At 45.7% G+C, this 20,174-nt stretch overlaps 1 protein-coding gene across 1 annotated transcript in view; it reads right to left on the bottom strand.

The window, feature by feature from the left end:
- The window catches only part of LOC129410279 (dynein heavy chain domain-containing protein 1), a 40,635-nt gene that overhangs the window by 1,015 nt on the left and 19,446 nt on the right, over positions 1-20,174 (bottom strand). The window contains exons 10-23 of the mRNA XM_055157949.1: positions 19,037-19,196; positions 17,144-17,387; positions 11,250-12,528; positions 9,337-9,424; positions 6,395-6,503; positions 5,001-5,184; positions 4,840-4,933; positions 4,500-4,628; positions 3,733-3,924; positions 2,981-3,391; positions 2,393-2,813; positions 2,064-2,156; positions 1,818-1,961; positions 308-486 (exon numbers count right to left, since the gene is read on the bottom strand). Coding sequence (XP_055013924.1) covers positions 308-486; positions 1,818-1,961; positions 2,064-2,156; positions 2,393-2,813; positions 2,981-3,391; positions 3,733-3,924; positions 4,500-4,628; positions 4,840-4,933; positions 5,001-5,184; positions 6,395-6,503; positions 9,337-9,424; positions 11,250-12,528; positions 17,144-17,387; positions 19,037-19,196 — 3,727 coding nt within the window. The remainder of the gene's footprint in view (positions 1-307; positions 487-1,817; positions 1,962-2,063; positions 2,157-2,392; positions 2,814-2,980; positions 3,392-3,732; positions 3,925-4,499; positions 4,629-4,839; positions 4,934-5,000; positions 5,185-6,394; positions 6,504-9,336; positions 9,425-11,249; positions 12,529-17,143; positions 17,388-19,036; positions 19,197-20,174) is intronic.

The raw sequence follows: 20,174 nt of genomic DNA, 5'->3' as shown, positions 1-20,174 counted from the left end.
CTTGTCTCTTGAAAACATTATTGCTTTGCCTGGAAAATTCCACTGTATCCACTTATCAGTCTTTCATGTTCACTTAGACTTTTTCATTGCCAAAAATACTTGACACTTGTCACTTGCTTGTTTCTGTGGAGAGGCATGTTTTCTGTATGCAAGTTTTCTGCAATGCCATTTTTCTGAAACATTCCAGGCAAAGCAACATCCCCATGAAGAAAAGAAGGTTTCGAACTGTCCACCAAAAACTAAAAATTATCTCAAGAAGAAATGCTAATATCAATGTTAAGTCAAGACCAAGGAGTGGTATATTCACCTCTCTGGAGCTCAGCTGCTCTGTTAGGTGATGCATGTTCTGCTCTAGCTGCTGTTGCTGACTCAGGAGAAGACTGCCCTCTAGAACAAGAAGCTGGGTTTGCATGAATCTCTCCAACTCCTGTGTGCTGAGGGACAGATCCACCACATGCAGCCTGCACAGGAGAAGCCTGGGAAGCTCTAGAGACAGGTACCATCACTTCAGGTTTTATATAATGCAATCTTGACACTTGTGAGCTCTAAGCCATGTTAGAAATCTGCTTCCTCACAGAAAACGTACCTGGAGTTGTAGAGTAGCTCGTTATTATTAGCCAGTCTACATCTTCAAAGCTCAAAATGCTCAAAATGTTTAGGGTAATAGCTACCTTTTACCTTTTGTTTAGTATGGGAAATTCCAGAGCTGAAATTAACTTAGTAATAAATAATATTACAGTGGAGCACTTCAAGTATTACCACATGACATCAAAAGGTAGAACACAGTGTTTTCTGTTTGAGAGAAAACTCAGCCTAAATGTGCAGGATTTGTGTGTTAAATGTGTGAAAGAAACAAATCACAACTCCAGGTGTGTTTGCGATGAGGAAACAAGATTAGGACAGTGATCAGAAAATAGAGTAACTGTTAATATACGACCATAACATGCATCCCAGGACTGAAACAAATTATTTATCTGCAGGATTTTGAAAAAAAAAAAAAAAGGATAATCAGAACCTGATGCAATGTGAACTTTGTTTAATTTAGCGGGATGCACGACGATTTATATCTGTAAGCACTGGGCCTATTCACGTTGGAACAAACATTTACATTATATTCACGTCTTTTGTCATCACACACGAAGAACTGGAAAATTCCACAGTATGGCAATAAACTTTGCAAACTCAATGGAGACAGACAGGTGTCACCTTTATCCCATACTGTGGAGGAAAAAGAATAGGGTTTTCATGAGACTAGCATGCAGCCAGAAATACTGCATGGTGTTGGGGTGGGTAATATGCCAAAAAATCATATCACAATTTCCTTAAAGCCAGATCACGATTTAGATTTTTCTTACTATCTTTTATTAGTCTTTATGAGGTAATTAAAGCCATCTGTTGTTTCTTAAAACACCATATTACCAATCAGCCCCTGTTTTTACCTCCACCAGCACAGGGCACTTCTCTGTGCTTACTTCACTCTTCACTCTCATTTACTTTTCTTAATCTGTGACACGTAGGATTCTACAGCTTCGCATCGAGGTGACAACAGCTTCACCGCTCTTTGTTAGGACGACGTTTGTGGCAATGTCAGATCCCATTGGGCACCACAGTTTTTTAATGTGGAGGCCAGGGGACTTGGATGAATATTGCTGTTTACATTGCCCAAATTATGTGGTGTGTGTTTTTGACCATAGACCTTCACTAAACCAAAAAATCAGGGAATCAGAATATGGTCATTTTACCAGCATAATCGACAACCCATGTTTTACCATCTCTTACTTTGTCCCAAGTAAGTAAACTAGATTAAGGGCCCTTACCTGTGGTCAGCCTGTGAACAGGGAGAGCAGTGGAGAAGGCCAGACTGAAGCTGGGGTGGGTCTCTCTTGGTGGGACAAACAGTACAGAGAGGAGCTGTAGACAGGACGGGGCCCGCTCTGTGGCCCTCACCAGGACTCGGACCCCTGAGCATAGGAAAGACCCAAGTTTAGGATGGACTACCCCTGTGCATTAGCCATTGTCTGCCCCTGTCACCATAACCCCCCATGTGAACCCTCTGTCTGCACCTGTCATTGCAGCCTTCTCCACCTTCTCCAGTAGGCCTTGGTCATCAGCAAAAAGCTCCAGGTCAAACGTCTTCATGACCATCATACAGTCTCCTACAGGAAAATACACTAGATTATTTCTACTTTTCTATTAGGACCAACATAATATCTAATCCTGAAAGTTATAAATTATATTTTTAATGAACATCAAAATATATCTAAAGAAGTAAGGGAGAATTTAGATTTAATTGTAACATCAAACTAAAATAAAGGCACTTGAAAGTGCAATAAGCTCCAGGAGTAAAAGAGTTGGCAAATAGACATAACATGGCTTCTTGCACAGGCCCTACCTCTGAACCAGCTGTGGGGGGAGCAGGGGTCTAAGCGGTGGTCGGGGTCGACCAGCAGAGAGCAGCGCTGCAGACAGTTGTGGGTGCAGGTGCTGAGAAACAGGGTGAGCAGGAGACTGGAGAGGGACTCCCCCTGTAGCTGTCTCTCGCTCAGACCCAGGGCTCGAGCCAGGGGCCCCTGTGCGAGGGGTGACACAGGCAGAAGAGGAGAGCAGGGGCCACAGGCATCACTGACACTCAGAGAATACATAGTCCCCCTGGGGTCCTCTCGCAAGGGGCACATCCTGCCTGTCTCACACAGAGCTCTCCATTTTGTCACCAGCTCACAGCGAGTGTGCGAACCAAATGGGCCCAGGTATGAGAGTGCAGCTGCAGTGAGGAGGGCATCTCCTGGCAGGGCCGCAAGGGTCACAGCTGCCTGCTACAGCACAAAAACAAATCATCTCTGTGAGTACACTTTACTCACATACTGCAGTACTGATGGTCAGGACGTCAGATACTAGTATCACACTGACACTATGCAGTGCACCTCTAGCTATAGAAGACAGCCCTGTGACTACACAGTATTTGACTAGAATGTGCTGGTACCTCCTTCCACACAGTCACATATGTCCCTAGTTGGTCCGCAGAGCAGGTGGCCTTTCTGTGAAGCTGCTCGGCCTGTTCGAGCTCAGATGTTTGGGTGAGGAGCCGCTCTTGTACAGAGTGGAGTTGCACGTTCAGTGTTGTCAGCTGGCTACATGCGTCCTCTTTCTGTCTCCGGGCCACATGGAGGCGCTCTCGGGCAGCTGTGGCCTCTCCCTCCAGGTGTCGGCTCTTCTCCACGTGCTTGTGCAGCCTGCAGCACTGGTACACGGCCAGCACCCAGCGGCAGAGCGACTCGCAAGCCTGAGAGGCCTCGCGCACCAACTCTGGGTCAAAAGCAGGGCTGCGCACCAGTGTACCCAGTTTGTGCAGCTGCTGTGTGGGCACACTGCAGTGGTCAAAGTATTCCAGCTCCTGGAACAATAGGCATAGTCATTCAGCAGCACACATGAGATAGAATCTCCCTTTGAGACAAGTCTGATACAGGACCATCATCATGTCAGTCACTGCTGTCCGTGCATTACAAACACAACATAAATAGCAAAGAAATTTAATTCTGTCAACTGGACAAAAGTTTTTTGATCAAATACGTTTCACAGCTCTGAATTGAACTGAAGAAGCAGCGTGAGTAGGCTGTGAAAGGTCTTCAATCAAAGACTCGTGTCCTGTTGGTAAAACTAAATTTCTCTTTGTGCCAGTGAAAGGCACAAGGCAGTAAGGCGAGAGTGTTTCTTGTGGATGACAACGATACAGACCTGAAAGAAGTCTTTCTGGCTGAGCAGGTACTTAGCACTGTCCCAACCTGGGGGGTGATTGAACAGCAGGCACACCGCGTCCAACACCATTACCACAGGCTGAGGGGGGTCCCTGTAACCCCGCACCTCCTCCAGAGCACCGAGATCTAGGCTGGTCACCTTCCTCACACCAGCATCCAGAGCCTCTTGCACCTGCACATATCTATGTCACTGCACTGCGATGGACAGCTGGGAAATTCATGTGGGCCTCACAAACAGGCTTTTCTGTGTGATAAATCTGCAACATTGTTTCAATGACTGTGATTAAATTTTTGCATTTTCAATTTGACTGACATCAAATGTGCAGCATCTACAGGTGTTGTAGATGCTTTGAGCACTCCAGATATTTTGTTGCTCGGGCACACTCCAATCAGTAGGACTAAATAATTTGGGGAAAATATCTAATTGTAATTGTTTGTTTATTTCAGTTACAAGATTTACCAATTGGGGAATTCACGAGACTATGAACTAACAAACAAATACAATAAATACTTGTATTTCTGAAGATGCTTGTACAGATCCAAACTAGCAGTTATTGCAGGAAAAGAAAGGATACATTTGTCGAGGAGCTTATGGTTCTACTAACTGCGTCAGTTCAACTGAATTTACAAAAGAATATGTGGGTGTGCAGCTGTAGTAGGTCAATCATTTGTCAGTTTATGTTTGTGACAAAAATCAGGAGTACAGCCACAGACCCAGGCTCAGACACACCAGGTCTTGCTCTGTACCTTCAGCTGGGTGTGTTGGATGTTCTTCTCCAGCTGAGTGAGAAGAGCCTCCTCCACGTGTGCACTGCGCTGGGCATCCTGCAGACTCTGTTCCTGCACTGTGAGGGCCCTGAGCACCGCCTCCTCCTCCTGCAACAGGCCCCACTCAGGGGACAGAGACCCACATCTACAACAGTATCCACATTTTGTACAGAATAGTTTTCCTCCTCACTCTCTCCTTTAGCCCCCACAGACTCCACTCCTCCTCCTCCCTCACTCTCCTCTTTAGTCCTCCAGACCCAACCTCTCCTTTCCCCTCACTCTCTCCTTTAATCTTTTAGACATATTGAAGTTACCTAACCTTTTGTATAGCTTGAACCTTCTTCCTCTGTGTGAGCAGTCTCTCCAAGGCCATGTTGGTCATCTCCTCCAGACGGGACACGGCTGCTTCCACTCTGACAAACATTATCATTAACCTTGAAGCTCCATGGCAACATACATATAGAATAAAGCCTATGGTACCGGTGGGTGTGGTGTAGGGCTCTCTTCTGCAGCAGGGTGAACAGCTCACAGAAGAGGCCCACACACTGCAAGTATGAGGATGGACTGAAGGGCTGGTAGCTGAGCAGAGAAGAGGCGTACTGACGGGCACACAGGCAGAGCTGGGCCATAGCTTCTGCTACACTGCTCAGTGACCCTCCTATGTCTGAAACAAAGGCAAAGGTGTATTAAATTCATTGTATTTGTAAATGTAAAGTCTAAAATCACAACAGCAGTCACCTCTGGTTGCTTTACAGGATCATTGATTTAACAAAGAGAAACAGAAAATCCAACAGTGAAACAGACATTGGTCAATAACAGACAGATGAACCAATATTCACACAAAACAAACAAATTGAGAACAGCCCGTCCTTAGACCCTGCTCCTGCAGCAACAACTCAAAAAACCCGGTGGGAAAAAGACAAACCTCTGGGAGAACCACAGAGAATGAGAGATCCACTCCCATGGACTAAACCAGGACAGGCAGGCTGCAGATGGGTCCAGAACTAACACGTATCCATTTGCAGATAAAGTTCAAATCTGTAGAGACAGTCCAGCATAGAACTGCAGGTGTAAGAAGCTGGCAGGGAAAGCATACATGGAGCGACATAATCAAGTGGAGGACATAGAGTACAGAAACATCTGTGCAGCGTACGGGCTGGAGACTCCAGGATCAAGGTGGGAAACACCTCCAAAGGTTGTGGAGAATGACTGAGCCAAGATCTTGTGGGACTTCCAGATGCAGACTGACAGAACGGTGATGGACCAACCAGACATAATGGTGGTGAATAAACACAGAACAAAGCCATGGTGGTGGAGTGATGGTAATATCAGGAAAAAAGAACACAAGAAACTAGAGAAATACCAGGGGCTCAAAGAGCTGGAGGAGACCTGGAAGGTGAAGGCATCAGTGGAGCCTGTGGAGATCGGAGCACTCGGGGCTGTGGCTACAGCAGATAACAGGACAAACAGTCCAGCTCAGTGCAGTAGTAGGAACAAGCAAAGATACTGAGCAGAATCCTCAAGCTCCCAGGTCTCTGGTAGAGGAGCCGAGCTGGATGAGGGTGAGAAACCCACCACTGTGGAAGGTGAGGAACACATGATTATTTATTATAATTAGTTTATTAATTACATGGAACAAGCCAGCCAACTGGTATCAGAACCAACCTGTGTCACACAACCTATGTTCTAATGCTCTGGCGCATCCCGTGTGACTAATAAAGGACTTTTACCTTCACTAACAGAGTGCCTGCATGGTCATTCTCACTAAGGCGTAGATTAGATAATTTCATTTTTTCTTATGTGAACACGTATAGCAATTTGACCCAAAAACTCAAATCTAAAAATGTGTTTGTAGTGTAGATGCTGTGCCTCACATGCACTGGTCTGGAGGCAGCAGTGTGCAGTGGACAGCAGAGACTGGTAGGACCATGGCTTATAGAACTCCACACAGCAGCTGCGCCTAACTGCTGCCCTCATCTGGCTCTGAGGAAAGAAGAACAAACAAACTGGATTCAAAGGTGGATAACATGAAGTGACTCCTTTGTTTTTGCACTGGTTCCATAAAAAACAAATGGACATGTATTTATGTTATTAGGTTCTTTTTTCAGACCAAGAGTTTGTTTTCATACCTGACAGTTAGGACTGCTCCCTGCGCTCTTCCTCAGGGTGGCCACGTGATGTTGCTGTGATGTGTCTGGTCAGTTGATTTAATCTGTCAGACTGCAGGTGGCGCTGTCATCTTATCTCCACCAGTATGAAGACAGCTCCAGAAACCTGTTTAAGTCAGCTGACCGGACATGTCATAGCAACATCACGTGACCACTCTGAGGAAGAGCGCTAGTGAGAAAAAATGACAATCATCACGCTGAAATAACTTGAAAATGATAAAAGCAATAATAAATAAAAAAAATACTGAAAATTTCCAAATGAAAATCAAACATTGTTTTTCACTTGTGGTTCAACAGAATTATTAGAAAAAAAAAACAAAATAATGAAACTGGCCTGGACAAAAATTATGGTTCCCTTAACTTCATATTTTGTTGCACAACCTTTTGAAGCAAACTCTGCAAACAAACGATTTCAGTCACTGTCAATGAGACTTCTGCACTGGTCAACAGGTATTTTAACCCATTTCTCATGAGGAAACTGCTCTAGTTGTCTCAGGTTTGAAGGGTTCCTTCTCCAGACGCATGTTTCAGCTGCTTCCACAGATGTTCAGTAGGATTGAGATCTGGGCTCACAGAAGAACACTCCAGAATAGTCCAATGTTTTGTTCTTAACCATTCTTGTGTGTTTTTAACTGAGACTAAGCTTTCTGACACTAGTCAACACATTTCATTCCAAAATATCTTGATAGTTTTGAGATTTTGTTGTACCTTGCAGATTCAAGACAACAAAACAGCCCCAGAACAAAACCAAGCCTTCTCCATGTTTCACAGTAGAGACAGTGTTCTTTTCTTGGTGTGTTTAATTTTTGCGTCTGTGAACATAGAGCTGATGTCTTGCCAAAGAGCTCCAGTTTTGTCTCATCTGTCCAAAGAACATTTTCCCAGAAGCTTTGTGGTTTGTCAGTCTGCATTGTGACAAATTCCAGTTTCACTTTATTATGATTTGTTCTCAGCAGTGGTGTCCTCACATGAAGTCCACTTTGGCTCAAACACTGATGGATGGTGTGATCTGACACTGATGTACTTTGCCCTTCCACTTCACATTTAATTTGTTTGGAGGTTGTTCTGGGCTCTTTGGTTCCATTCGTATGATCCATCTCTTCAATTTGTCATCAATTTTCCTCTTGCGGTCGCATCCAGGGAGGTTGGCTTCAGTCCTGTGGACCTTAAACTTGTGAAGAACATGTGTAACTGTAATCACAGGAACATCAAGCTGCTTGGAGATGATCTTATTGTCTTTATCTTTAACCTGCTTGTCTATCATTTTCTTTCTAGTCTCCTGACACAGTTCTCTTCTTCTCTTTCTCTGGTCCATGTTCAGTGTTGTGTCCATCATGTCTCCAAACAGCACAATGACACATGTCCCCTTTAAACAGACAGACTGACTGAGGACAAGTTTGAAGAACCTGTGATGCAGATTAGAGACACGCTTAAGTTTAACATGTCTCTATTGTCCAGTTACTTACAATCTTTTCTAGGGGTACCATCATTTTTGTCTAGGCCAGTTTCATTATTTTGTTTTTTAAAATAATTCTGTTGAACAACAATTCAAAAGCAGTGTCTGATTTTCATTGGTTATTTTTCAGGAAATTTGTATGTATTATTTATTTCAGTGAAGATTTTTCTTTCATTACCAGCGGAGTACCAACAATTTTGTCCATGACTGTATATATATATATATATATGTGTGCAGAGCAGAGGTACTGGTGGAGGGTCCATCACCTGCTTGTTTCTAAGGAGATATGTTCTCCTGGAATGTTCCACAGTACATTTATTCAATTACAGGTGGTTTTATAGCTCAAAAATACCTAGAAAAAAATTCAGCGTTCTGACTGTGAGCGTGGTCGCCTCTCCCAGGTCTGACTTGGTTGGTTTGCTCTCCATGAAGATTGAAAGGTTTAATGCCACACTGTGAAACTTTCCCGGCAAAGCAATAACATTTCCATGCAGAAAACCATCTAACGGGCCCTCCACCAGAAAAGTTATACAATGCACCTTTAATAAAAAAACAAGTCCACGTGTGCCCGGTAGGAGCTGAAAACAGACATCACATGACTTTTTCTTTTCATATTTCACTGATCAAGAACATAAAATTGAAGTAAGGATACAAGTGCAAGTACAGAAAAGAGGGCATATACCAGTGGCGGTGAAAACAGTTGATCTGCAATATGACATTTTGAAAATAAGCATTTAAAGATTGTTCAGACATGCACAAATCACTCAAATACAGCTTGGAGAGTGTAAATGAGAAGGGGAAACAGCTATAACATGGTTATAAGCTCTGAAAAGTCCATTTTGCAGAATCAGTTTGCTTTAAAAAGAATAAAAAGGGCTGAAAATTGTGTTGATTTTAAATAATTCATAAATTATAATAAATTACAATAAATAAATTAATAAAACATTGTGGTATAATGTTTTAAATGAATGGTGGTTCTGCACTTTACTGCATTATCACCTACCTGTACAAACTTTGAGACACAATTTGAACAAAAGGCCATCTTGTAGAGTTGTCAAAAGTTTCAGTACAGTATTAGTACTTAAAAAGTCACATTCACATGGGAATAGAAAAGTACTATTGATCTACAGTATTTTGTTATGCACTGTTACTGTTACACCCCAAGTGAACCACAACAGCCCCAGATACTTACACTGCACAGTCTGGAGGGGACGTGGCCAGTACAGCTATGCGGCAGCAGCATAACCACATGAACATTCTTGTGGGTTTGGCCCAGGAACCTTTATCCAATCAGAGATAAGCATTACATGTTCAATAGAGACAAGGACCAAAACAAGTCTACATTTCAGAAACTAGTTGTAAAGTGATGCCACTTCCTGGTCCAACTGGCAAATTCACAGTTCTACCTGTCTTGAATTCCTAGACTGTAAACATAAATGGACATATCTAACCATCCATCAACTCTGGCTCCAATTCACTTTGTATAAAAAAAAAAAAAAAAGTCCCTCTCTTTGCTGTCAGGCTCCTCATTTTGGTCTTAAATTATTAAAATGAATTCGCTCTACATGATATTGATGTTTTTGTTTTTTTCCACTATTTTGTCCATAAATCAATTCCTATTCTTAATATGAAACTTGGCTCCAAATTCACTTCTGTAACTGCTAGCCTCAGTGAGCTTCATTCATCTCCTTTAGTCCACTTCCTTATACAGGCTATGCTTGGATCTGAAAGTGACATCACACTTATCACCTCTATAGGTGTTACTGTTACTGTACTATACAATATTTTACTATACTAAACTACATTTTGTTAAATGAACTGTCAGAAAAATACCTTCCTTGCACGTGAATCATCAAAATATTATCTTTGAGTACCATAGCAGTACACCAGTTACTAGCCACTAGCCTTATTTAAAGCTTCTTATGAGCATATTCTATGAGCTGTTCATGTTCAATTCTTTTACTTACAATTTCACATATTTCTGTCTTATTTTAATCATGTCACCAAATTTTAAAGTCACAAGTCAGGCAAACAAGAGTTAAAGGTACTAATATATTCATTTTCACTTTAAGTTTAAAGTTTGTTTGTTTTGTTTGTTTGTTTGTTTTTTACGTTCCATCCCCTGTGTTTTAGGGTTATAGCATTTAAAGAGCCCATATAGGCTATTTTTTGATCCATGTTCTAATGTTGTTTCCTTAATGTAAACATACCTGAAGTTGTGTTTTGTTTGATTCACACACATTTAACACATAAATCTTTTTGTCTTTTGTTTTCTCTAACACATACATCTTGTTCCATTGTGTTTTTAAGCTCCAGACATCTTCAAGAGAATCATTTGAATAATTCCCATCCTGGAATTGCCAATTTCTACTGAAGAAAAGGCAAAAAGTAGCTGTTAACTTGAAAACTACCACTTCGTGACATCACAAGTTGGATCAGAGCATTTTGAACGAAACTACTGCTTCATGGCACTAACTTTGGGTATGTTTTTGATGAGGCAACAATATTCTAACATGGCTTAAATGGCCCATATTACAGATGATTATTTTTTGATCCATGTTCTAATGTTGTTTCCTCATCACAAACACACCTGGAGTTGTGTTTTGTTACATTCACACATGTTTAACACACAAACCCTGAAAATGTAGGCTTAGGTTTGGAAGTATAGGAAGTACTGTGTCTTTAAACTCCATACAATTTCACTAGAATCATTTGGATAACTGCAAGCCTGTAATTGCCGATCTCAACTGAATTAAGTGTAAAAGGAGCTGTTAACCTGAAAACTACCACCTCATAACAGCACAAGGTGGATCAGAGCATTTTCACCTTTGGTGATGTAGACAGAATAATAATGTATGATTACTCACAACATGTGTGAATGAAACAAAACACAACTCCAGGTCTGTTTTTGAGCAGCATTATAACATGGCTTAAAGTTCACAATAGTCAATTTTGCTTAATATAGGTCCTTTAAAGTTCACAAGATTTAATTATACATAATAGGACCTTTAATGTCTAGTTTTTCTCTCACAAATCTCTTGCACATGGACTGTAGACTTCTAAGAACAGACAGTCCGCCCTCCAACCCCTGTCCACGTGCCTTACTTGTCTAACATCCACTGGTCCAGACGGTACCGATGTGACAAGTCGCTGGTTATTGTGGCAATATGCTGTGTTATCTGCTCCTGCGTATGCAAGCCTGGATGGCCCTGTGCCATGAAAACCAGGAGGCGCTCTCTCACATCCACGCTCACATCCTCGTGCACCAGAACCACCACTCTGGCCCCGTTCACCCGGCTCCTGTCTCCTGCCTCTCTCAGCAGTGCCCACAGCTCCTGTTCGTTGGCAGAGTGGATCTCCAGCAGATCCGACCCGGAGAGCAGGGCGGCACAGCGGGCGGTGGATCGACGCCCGGTGCCTGTGTCCGAGGCAATGAGTACTGCGTGAGCTCCGGGTATGAGCAGGGCACGGAAGATGTGTGCCAGCTGCCGCCCTCTCTGCTGGTGCACTGCATATGCACGGAGAAAGCCATAGGGGACGTCACTGTGATCGTCGGAAGTCTTTTTGTCAAGGAAATTTTGGAGGGATTCAGTAAGAACATCAACCGTATACTCTTTGTAAGCAAGTTGCCTTGAGTTGATCCTGTTAGTCTCTGTCTTTAGAAAAGCAGGCAGTTCAGGACTGTATACCACATCTGAATGTCTCACATACTCCAAAATTAGACCTTTTACACCACCCGCAGTTCGAGTTCTTCCGAGAAAGTTTTCTGGACATTCCAACACTTGTGCTTCTTCTAACATGCTCCCAAAATGAGCGGTGGTGATATCAGCCAGAATTTTCTCCATATTTGAACTTTGACATTGTTCACACATTCTATCCATAAATGTGTGCTTGCACTCATGTAGCCACAGTTTTACGATGTTTAGCATGACTGAAGTTGTTTCAGTCAAAGCTGTAGCTCTATTGGGACCATTGCATTGCCAAAGAGTCATTCCTTGGAACACTTTCTGCAAATCGTGAATGGAGAACAGGTATTGCCCGAAATGCTCCTGCAATTCTAAATACAGATTATAAGTAGCAGAGACAATCCAAGACGCCACTTCTGAAGGGTTTGGGAGAAGAGGCTGCATCCATAGCTGCAGGCTGGGGGAGTGCAGAGAGAGTATGACGTTGACAGATAGGGCGGGCAGTGTGAAGGTGGAGAAAAGGCGGGTGAGGCGGGGGGAGAGTGGGGGGCTGTGGGGAGGCGCACAGCTGGAGCACAGGTACGAGATGCCCCTGGTGGTCACGGGCCGGAGGACAGAGGCATCAAACAGGACCACACCTCCTGTTGACATGCTTTCCCGCAGAACTTCTAAAGTGGGAGATATTGTACCAGCTGTATCTGAAAGGACAAGAGAAAGAAAAGATCCAACTTATGGCATTAAACCTAATCTAATGTTTATAGAGAGCCCAGGTGAGTCTGAACTAGGCCAAGGGAGGGGGGAAAATCAAATAATGACAGATGGTAGCTTTAATGACATTCAGCAACCGCAACAATTGCAGCTTATTCACTCTGAAAAATTTATTGCAGTTTCTTTTGCAGTTGCCGTCCTCCTAGATCAGGGGTCACCAAACTATTTTCTCTGGGGGCCACATTATCAGTCCTGACTGTGATGGGTATAACAGACCAAAATGACCACTAGCAGCCCTCATTGTGTAGTAGAAATGACTATCCTGACACAGCAATCCACAATGATATATCAACACAACATTTCTGGCACATATTTGTTTATCGTTACTAGTGGTCCTTAACTAGTCCTTAAATGCCCTACAGTACTCTGTGCGTGCGTGTCACTGTTTGATCTCGAACTTGTCAGGTGACAAAAATTCGGTGGCAAATGTAAATACGTCATATAATTATATCCGTCCGATAGTCCTTCTCCATGGCCTCCCCGAACTCCTCCCAGCTCCGAGTTTTTGCCTCCGCGACCACACGGGCTGCAGCACGCTTGGCCCGCCGGTACCTGTCAGCTGCCTCAGGAGTCCCCCGAGCCAGCAAGGCCCGATAGGACTCCTTCTTCAGCTTGACAGCATCCCTTACTTCCGGTGTCCACCACCGGGTTCTGGGGTTGCCGCCGCGACAGGCACCACAGACCTTACGCCCACAGCTCCGAGCAGCTGCATTGACAATAGAGGCCGAGAATGAAGCCCACTCGGACTCCATATCTCCAGCCTCCCCCGGAATCCGGGAGAAGTCCTCCCGGAGGTGCGAGTTGAAGGTCCCTCTGACAGAGGGCTCCGCCAGACGTTCCCAACAGACCCTCACTACACGCTTGGGCCTGCCAGGTCTTTCCGGCTTCCTCCTCCGCCAGCGAACCCAACTCACGACCAGGTGGTGATCAGTTGACAGCTCAGCCCCTCTCTTCACCCGAGTGTCCAAGACACGCGGCCGGAGATCAGATGACACGACGACAAAGTCGATCATCGACCTCCGGCCTAGGGTGTCCTGGTGCCACGTGCACTTATGGACACCCTTGTGCTCGAACATGGTGTTCGTTATGGACAAACTGTGACTAGCACAGAAGTCCAATAACAAAACACCACTCGGGTTCAGATCGGGGAGGCTGTTCCTCCCAATCACCCCTCTCCAAGTGTCACTGTCGTTGCCCACGTGGGCGTTGAAGTCCCCCAGGAGAACAACGGAGTCCCCGGTCGGTGCACTGTCTAGTACCCCTCCCAAGGACTCCAAGAAGGCCGGGTACTCTGCACTGCTGTTCGGCCCGTAGGCCGACACCACAGTGAGAGACCTGTCCCCGACCCGAAGGCGCAGGGACGCGACCCTCTCGTTCACCGGGGTGAACTCCAACACACAGCGACTGAGCTATGGGGCAATGAGCAGGCCCACACCAGCCCGCCGCCGCTCCCCGCGGCCAACGCCAGAGAAATGGAGAGTCCAGCCCCTCTCAAGGAGTTGGGTTCCAGAGCCCAAACTGTGCGTGGAGGTGAGGCCAACTATATCTAGTCGGTAACGCTCAACCTCCCGCACAAGCTCAGGCTCCTTCCCCCCCAGCGAGGTGACATTCCATGTCCCCAGGGCTAGTCTCTATGTCCGGAGATCCGGTCGCCGAGGCCCCCGCCGTCGACTGCTGCCCAGATCTCTCTGCACCGGCCCCATATGGATCCTCCTGCGGGTGGTGGGCCCACGTGAGGACGGCCCTACGTCGCTCCTTCGGGCTGAGCCCGGCCGAGCCCCGTGGGGGGAGGCTCGGCCACCAGGCACTCGCTGGCGAGCACCAACCCCAGGCCTGGCTCCAGGGTGAGGCCCCGGTGACGCCAATCCGGGCGACGTAACTGGCCTTGCTCGTACACTCATCATAGGGGCTTCTGAACCGTTCTTCGTCTGACCCGTCCCCCCGGACCTGTTTGCCTTGGGTGACCCTACCAGGGGCATGAAGCCCCCGACAACATAGCTCCCGGGATCATTCGGGCACTCAAACCCCTCCACCACGATAAGGTGACGGTTCAAGGAGGGGATACTTTGAGGATCTCCTCAATCCCACCGTCACGTCCTCCGAGGAGGAGGCCGAGGCTGGGGACTCGGAGGCGGACTCATCCATCACCCTGGCCGAAGTCACTGAGGTGGTTGGCAAGCTCCTTGGTGGCAAGGCTCCGGGGGTGGATGAGATCCGTCCTGAGTACCTGAAGTCTCTGGATGTTGTGGGGCTGTCTTGGCTGACACGCCTCTTCAACATCGCGTGGCGGTCGGGGACAGTACCTCTGGACTGGCAACCGGGGTGGTGGTCCCTCTGTATAAGAAGGGGGACCGGAGGGTGTGTTCCAACTATAGGGGGATCACACTTCTCAGCCTTCCCGGTAAGGTCTATGCCAGGGTACTGGAGAGGAGAATCCGGCCGATAGTCGAACTTCGGATCCAGGAAGAGCAGTGTGGTTTTCGTCCTGGCCGTGGAACACTGGACCAGCTCTACACTCTCCATAGGGTGCTCGAGGGTTCATGGGAGTTTGCCCAACCAGTCCACATGTGTTGTGGATCTGGAGAAGGCATTCGACCGTGTCCCTCGTGGTGTCCTGTGGGGGGTGCTCTGGGAGTATGGGGTCCGGGGCCCTTTGCTAAGGGCTGTCCGGTCCCTGTATGACCGGAGCACGAGCTGTGTTCGCATTGCCGGCAGTAAGTCAGACCTGTTCCCGGTGCATGTTGGCATCCGCCAGGGCTGCCCTTTGTCACCGGTTCTGTTCATTGTATTTATGGACAGAATTTCTAGGCGCAGTCAGGGGCCGGAGGGGGTCCGGTTTGGGGACCACAGGATTTCATCTCTGCTGTTTGCGGACGATGTTGTCCTGTTGGCTTCATCGAACCAGGACCTGCAATGTGCACTGGGGCGGTTTGCAGCCGAGTGTGAAGCGGCTGGGATGAAGATCAGCTCTTCCAAGTCCGAGGCCATGGTTCTCGACCGGAAAAAGGTGGCTTGCCCTCTCCGGGTAGGTGGGGAGTCTTTGCCTCAAGTGGAGGAGTTCAAGTATCTCGGGGTCTTGTTCACGAGTGAGGGAAGGACGGAACGTGAGATTGACAGGCGGATCGGTGCAGCTTCGGCAGTGATGCGGTCGCTGTATCGGACCATTGTGGTGAAGAGGGAGCTGAGTCGAAAGGCGAAGCTCTCGATTTACCGGTCAGTCTTCGTTCCTACTCTCACCTATGGTCATGAGCTCTGGGTAGTGACCGAAAGGACGAGATCGCGGATACAAGCGCTCGAAATGAGTTTCCTCCGCAGGGTGGCTGGGCGCTCCCTTAGAGATAGGGTGAGGAGCTCAGTCAGACGGGAGGAGCTCGGTGTAGAGCCGCTGCTCCTCCACGTCGAGAGGAGCCAGTTGAGGTGGCTCGGGCATCTGTTCCGGATGCCTCCTGGGCGTTCCGGGCATGTCCCGCCGGGAGGAGGCCCCGGGGAAGACCCAGGACACGCTGGAGGGACTATGTCTCTCGGCTGGCCTGGGAACGCCTCGGGGTCCCCCCGGAGGAGCTGGAGGACGTGTCTGGGGTGAAGGAAGTCTGGGAGTCCCTGCTTAGGCTGCTCCCCCCGCGACCCGGCCCCGGATAAGCGGACGAAAATGGATGGATGGATGGGATACTTCATATAATTTTTTTTTTTTTTAAATCAATAAAATAGAAGATGCAGACATGTTATTATTTGCCAAAAAGTAATAAAAGAAAATTGGCCATGACAACTTTTGAGGATTGCCTCATAGGGCCAGTTCAAGTGGAGGGGGGCAGAGGGGCTGGAGGGGCCGGTCAAAGGGGTGTGGCGTGCCGGAGTTGACCCGTGGGCCTTAGTTTGATGATCCCTGTCCTAGATTCTCATATTGAAGTAACTAGTGAATTTAAGATGAAAATGCTTTAATCAAGCAAATTGTGAGTACTCTAACAAGTTTTTTTTTCCTTTCTTGAAATATGAGATACCTTGGCTATAAGATATCTCAGTCATGCATAAATTACAGGGCTCTCATCTATGTTATGATCATCAAAAACATAACATATAGTTGTGTTTTGTTTCATTCACACAAGTTAAACAGTTTGAGTTATTTCCTTCAAACAAAAAATACTGTTCCACCTTGTGATGTCATGTGGCAATACAGTTAAGTGCTCCACTGTGTTTTTAAACTCCATACATCTTCTCTAGAATCATTTGGATAATTTCAGCCCTAGAATTGCCAGTCTTTACTGAACTTAAGAGAAAAGGCAGCTGTTAATTTGAAAACTACTGCTTCATGACATCACATGGTGGAACAGAGCATTTTGAGCCTTGGAGATATAGACTAATGATAAAGGGTTATTCAAACGGGCGAACATGGAACAAAACACTCTGGGTATGTTTTTGAGGAGGTAACAACATTCTAACATGATACTAACATAATAAACAGATAAAAAATATGAGATATCATAATATTATATCACTTATATAAAAACAACATCATGAGTATAAGTGAGTATAAGTGGGACTACCCACCAGTGGTTGCTTGGTGTAGATCGTCCACAAACAGCAGCAGGTTGGTTGTGGGCATAATGCTCTGAAACACAGTGATCAGGTCCGATGAGCCCAGGACAGCACTGCCACTCAGACCCACACATGGTCTCCTGAAACTGAGCAAACTCCTGCACATTGTGCTCTTTCCAGAACCGGGTTCCCCCATCAGAAGAACCGGCTGCTTGGACTCCAACATGATGTTCAGAAGGTGTGTATAAACCCCATACTGAGAGACAAGAGAGAAATGATATTGGAATTATTTAGGTCATCAAATTGCTTACATACAAGTTTAAAGGTGCACTATGTATTTTGCCCAATGGAAGGTTTAGATTTGGTTTATACTACACACACTACAAAACTAAACAAAAAAATAAAAAACTAAATACTTCAAGTCCAAACCAAAAAAGAACTAAATGCAGGACAATATGAGCTTTGGTACAAGGGGTATCGAGGGGTCCTCCGCTCTACGACTTCATTTAAAGCCAATTATATCCTTGTTTTTCCTCCTTTGGGGTTTTCCTAGTTTAGAATTACTTAAAAAAGAGCCTGTTTAGTTTTGTTACAGATCGGGTTTAGTTCTGGTGGTGCCCAGAGAAAAAACCTTTAGGAGATACTATCCATTTCTTTATCACACAAATACAGTAAGTTTAAAGGTTGTATGGAGGATTTTTTTTTTGTTTTTTTTGTTTCAAGTTGTCAATGATAGCATTATAGAGGTGCAGTAGCCTTGTAATTATGATGACCAAAAAAAAAGAGAATAAAAATTCATCAACTCTGGACGTGGTGGGGCCAGCTAAACATTTGCCAATAGATAACGACATTGCCTCGTTATCTGTTAGCTGACAGGCTATCAATCAAACTCCCTACGTTTCTAGCGTAACTGACCTGCCTGCGCGCCGCCGGTACGTGGTTTACGTACGCCTGTCACGCAGTCCACAGACGCAAGACGCACAGACGCTGTTTACTCCACCAACGCAACAGTTCTTAGCGGCTTTTTTTGACCTATATCTTCCTCGCAGTTAGCACAAAGTTTGTTGCAATGGCAGACAAGAATCCAGGAGCAGTTAGCCGCAAAAGAAAGTCCGTTTTTGAGGTCGCTGAAAGAAGAAGACAAGGGGAAAAGCAGCGAAGCCAAACTAAGGTGATTCTTGTAGATTCATTCCAGCGATGGCGCGACTGAAGCAGACGCAGGGTCTAAAGACTGACGCATTGGTCGCCAAATTACTCCTGGACAGGTAACTTCTGCTTATTATGAAAACGTACTTTATTTCCAAGAGCTAGTCAAACGTTTTTCAGGACACGAAAGCGATATCCTATGTCTGAAAACGTAATTTTCAAGGCAAAGAAAGAGTCCGCTTGCTGCTGCGTGTTGTAGCTAGTTCATTCGCACTGAATCTCCGCGCAACCTTCTCTGCTCCCCTTTCCTACTCCTGTCCCCGCTGCCCGTTCCGCTCTTCCCCCTTCTCCTCACTTCTACGGGCACGGAATCTCCGCGCACCGCTCCCCTCTCCTCTCTCCTCTCTCCCTGCTCCGCTCTTCTCCCTGCTCCTCACTTCTCGTCCGCGAACGAAATGTCCGCACACCCGCTCCCCCCGCTCCTCACTTCTCCGCCTTGCCTAACCACACTGTAGTTAGTTGTTTACAAGTCATGTGCAGCTCACCGGCTGTAAACAAACCTGTTTCTGGCGTAGTGAGGAGGCGGGAGAAGGCGTTTCTACGTAGGGAGCTGTAGGGGAGGGGGGGTGGTTTCACGCATGCGCAACATTTGAAAAAGGACAAACAGTCGCTGGATTTCTCGTTCCTTGGAAAATCCTCTATACAACCTTTAAGAAAAGTCCATTTTGCATAAGATTTAATGGTGAGAGTGTTCTGTACCTTGGGGGAGATTTTACTGGTGAGTACGGTGGTTTGTAGACACACACGTCTGTCTGAGGTCACAAAGTATTCAAAGACAGACTCTCCTTCAGGAACTTGGATCTGGTACCGGCTATTTACCAGAACTTCACGAACAACGCACTGGAAACGGGGCCACAAACTGGGGATAAAATATAATGTTAGCAGCGGGGTGTTCTGAGTAGTTTTCAGTTTTCTGTCATTTCACTCACAACTGATATTTTCTTTGAATATGATGTATGATGTTTGATATGATGATGTCAAAACAGTTACTCTAACAATTTGTACTTGTATTTCTATTTGTACTGGTAGTATTTTTTTTAAAGATGTTAAATTCTTTACATTCCAGGAATTCCAGGTGCTACAGTGGGGCGCCAGTGGCAAAAAACTGTTGTTGTGTCCTTAGGCAAGACACTTCACCCACATTGCCTAGTATGAAAGTGGTGTGTGCGTGAGTGATGGTGGTGGTCGGAGGGGCCGATGGTGCAGATTGGCAGCCTCGCTTCCGTCAGTCTGCCCCAGGGCAGCTGTGGGTACAATAGTAGCTTACCACCACTGAGTGTGGAGTGACTGAATAATGAACTGTAAAGCACTTTGGGTATCTTGAAAGGCACTATATAAATGCTATCAATCAATCAACATCATACTTCAGTCATTTCTTGAGCCACTACTTCTGCTACTACAGTCATCCCTCGCTATACTGCGAGTCTAGTATATTGCAGTCTCACTGTTTCGTTGATTTTTTTATTATTTTTTATTTTTTTTGTGCAATTTTGAATGCTTTTTTTTTTTTTTTTACAGTGTATGAACATGCATTGCGTTCCTCTCGCTGCATCCTGATTGGCTAAGGGGGGAGTCCTGTCTCCTGTACAGTACAGTACAGAATGCATTCAGCTGCCAAATTTATATAAATATTGCATCTCTAGCAGTGTGATTCTGAAATGCTGTATGTTTGCAAGTTTCCTCCCCGACAAAACCCACAATGTCGACGAAATGTTCTGCACCGACAAAGTCCTGGTTTACTGCTGTTTTAGTCCTGTTTTAGTCCTAGTTCAGTCCTGATTTAGTCCTCCTCTTCAGTCCTGGAATCAGTCCTAGGTTAGTCCTGGGTTAGTCCTGG

The sequence above is a fragment of the Boleophthalmus pectinirostris genome, unplaced genomic scaffold (genome assembly GCF_026225935.1).
Source record: "Boleophthalmus pectinirostris isolate CB_2022bp ecotype Guang Dong unplaced genomic scaffold, ASM2622593v1 HiC_scaffold_22, whole genome shotgun sequence".
Taxonomy (NCBI): Eukaryota; Metazoa; Chordata; class Actinopteri; order Gobiiformes; family Gobiidae; genus Boleophthalmus; species Boleophthalmus pectinirostris.
This window is presented reverse-complemented; position numbering and strand designations above follow the sequence as displayed.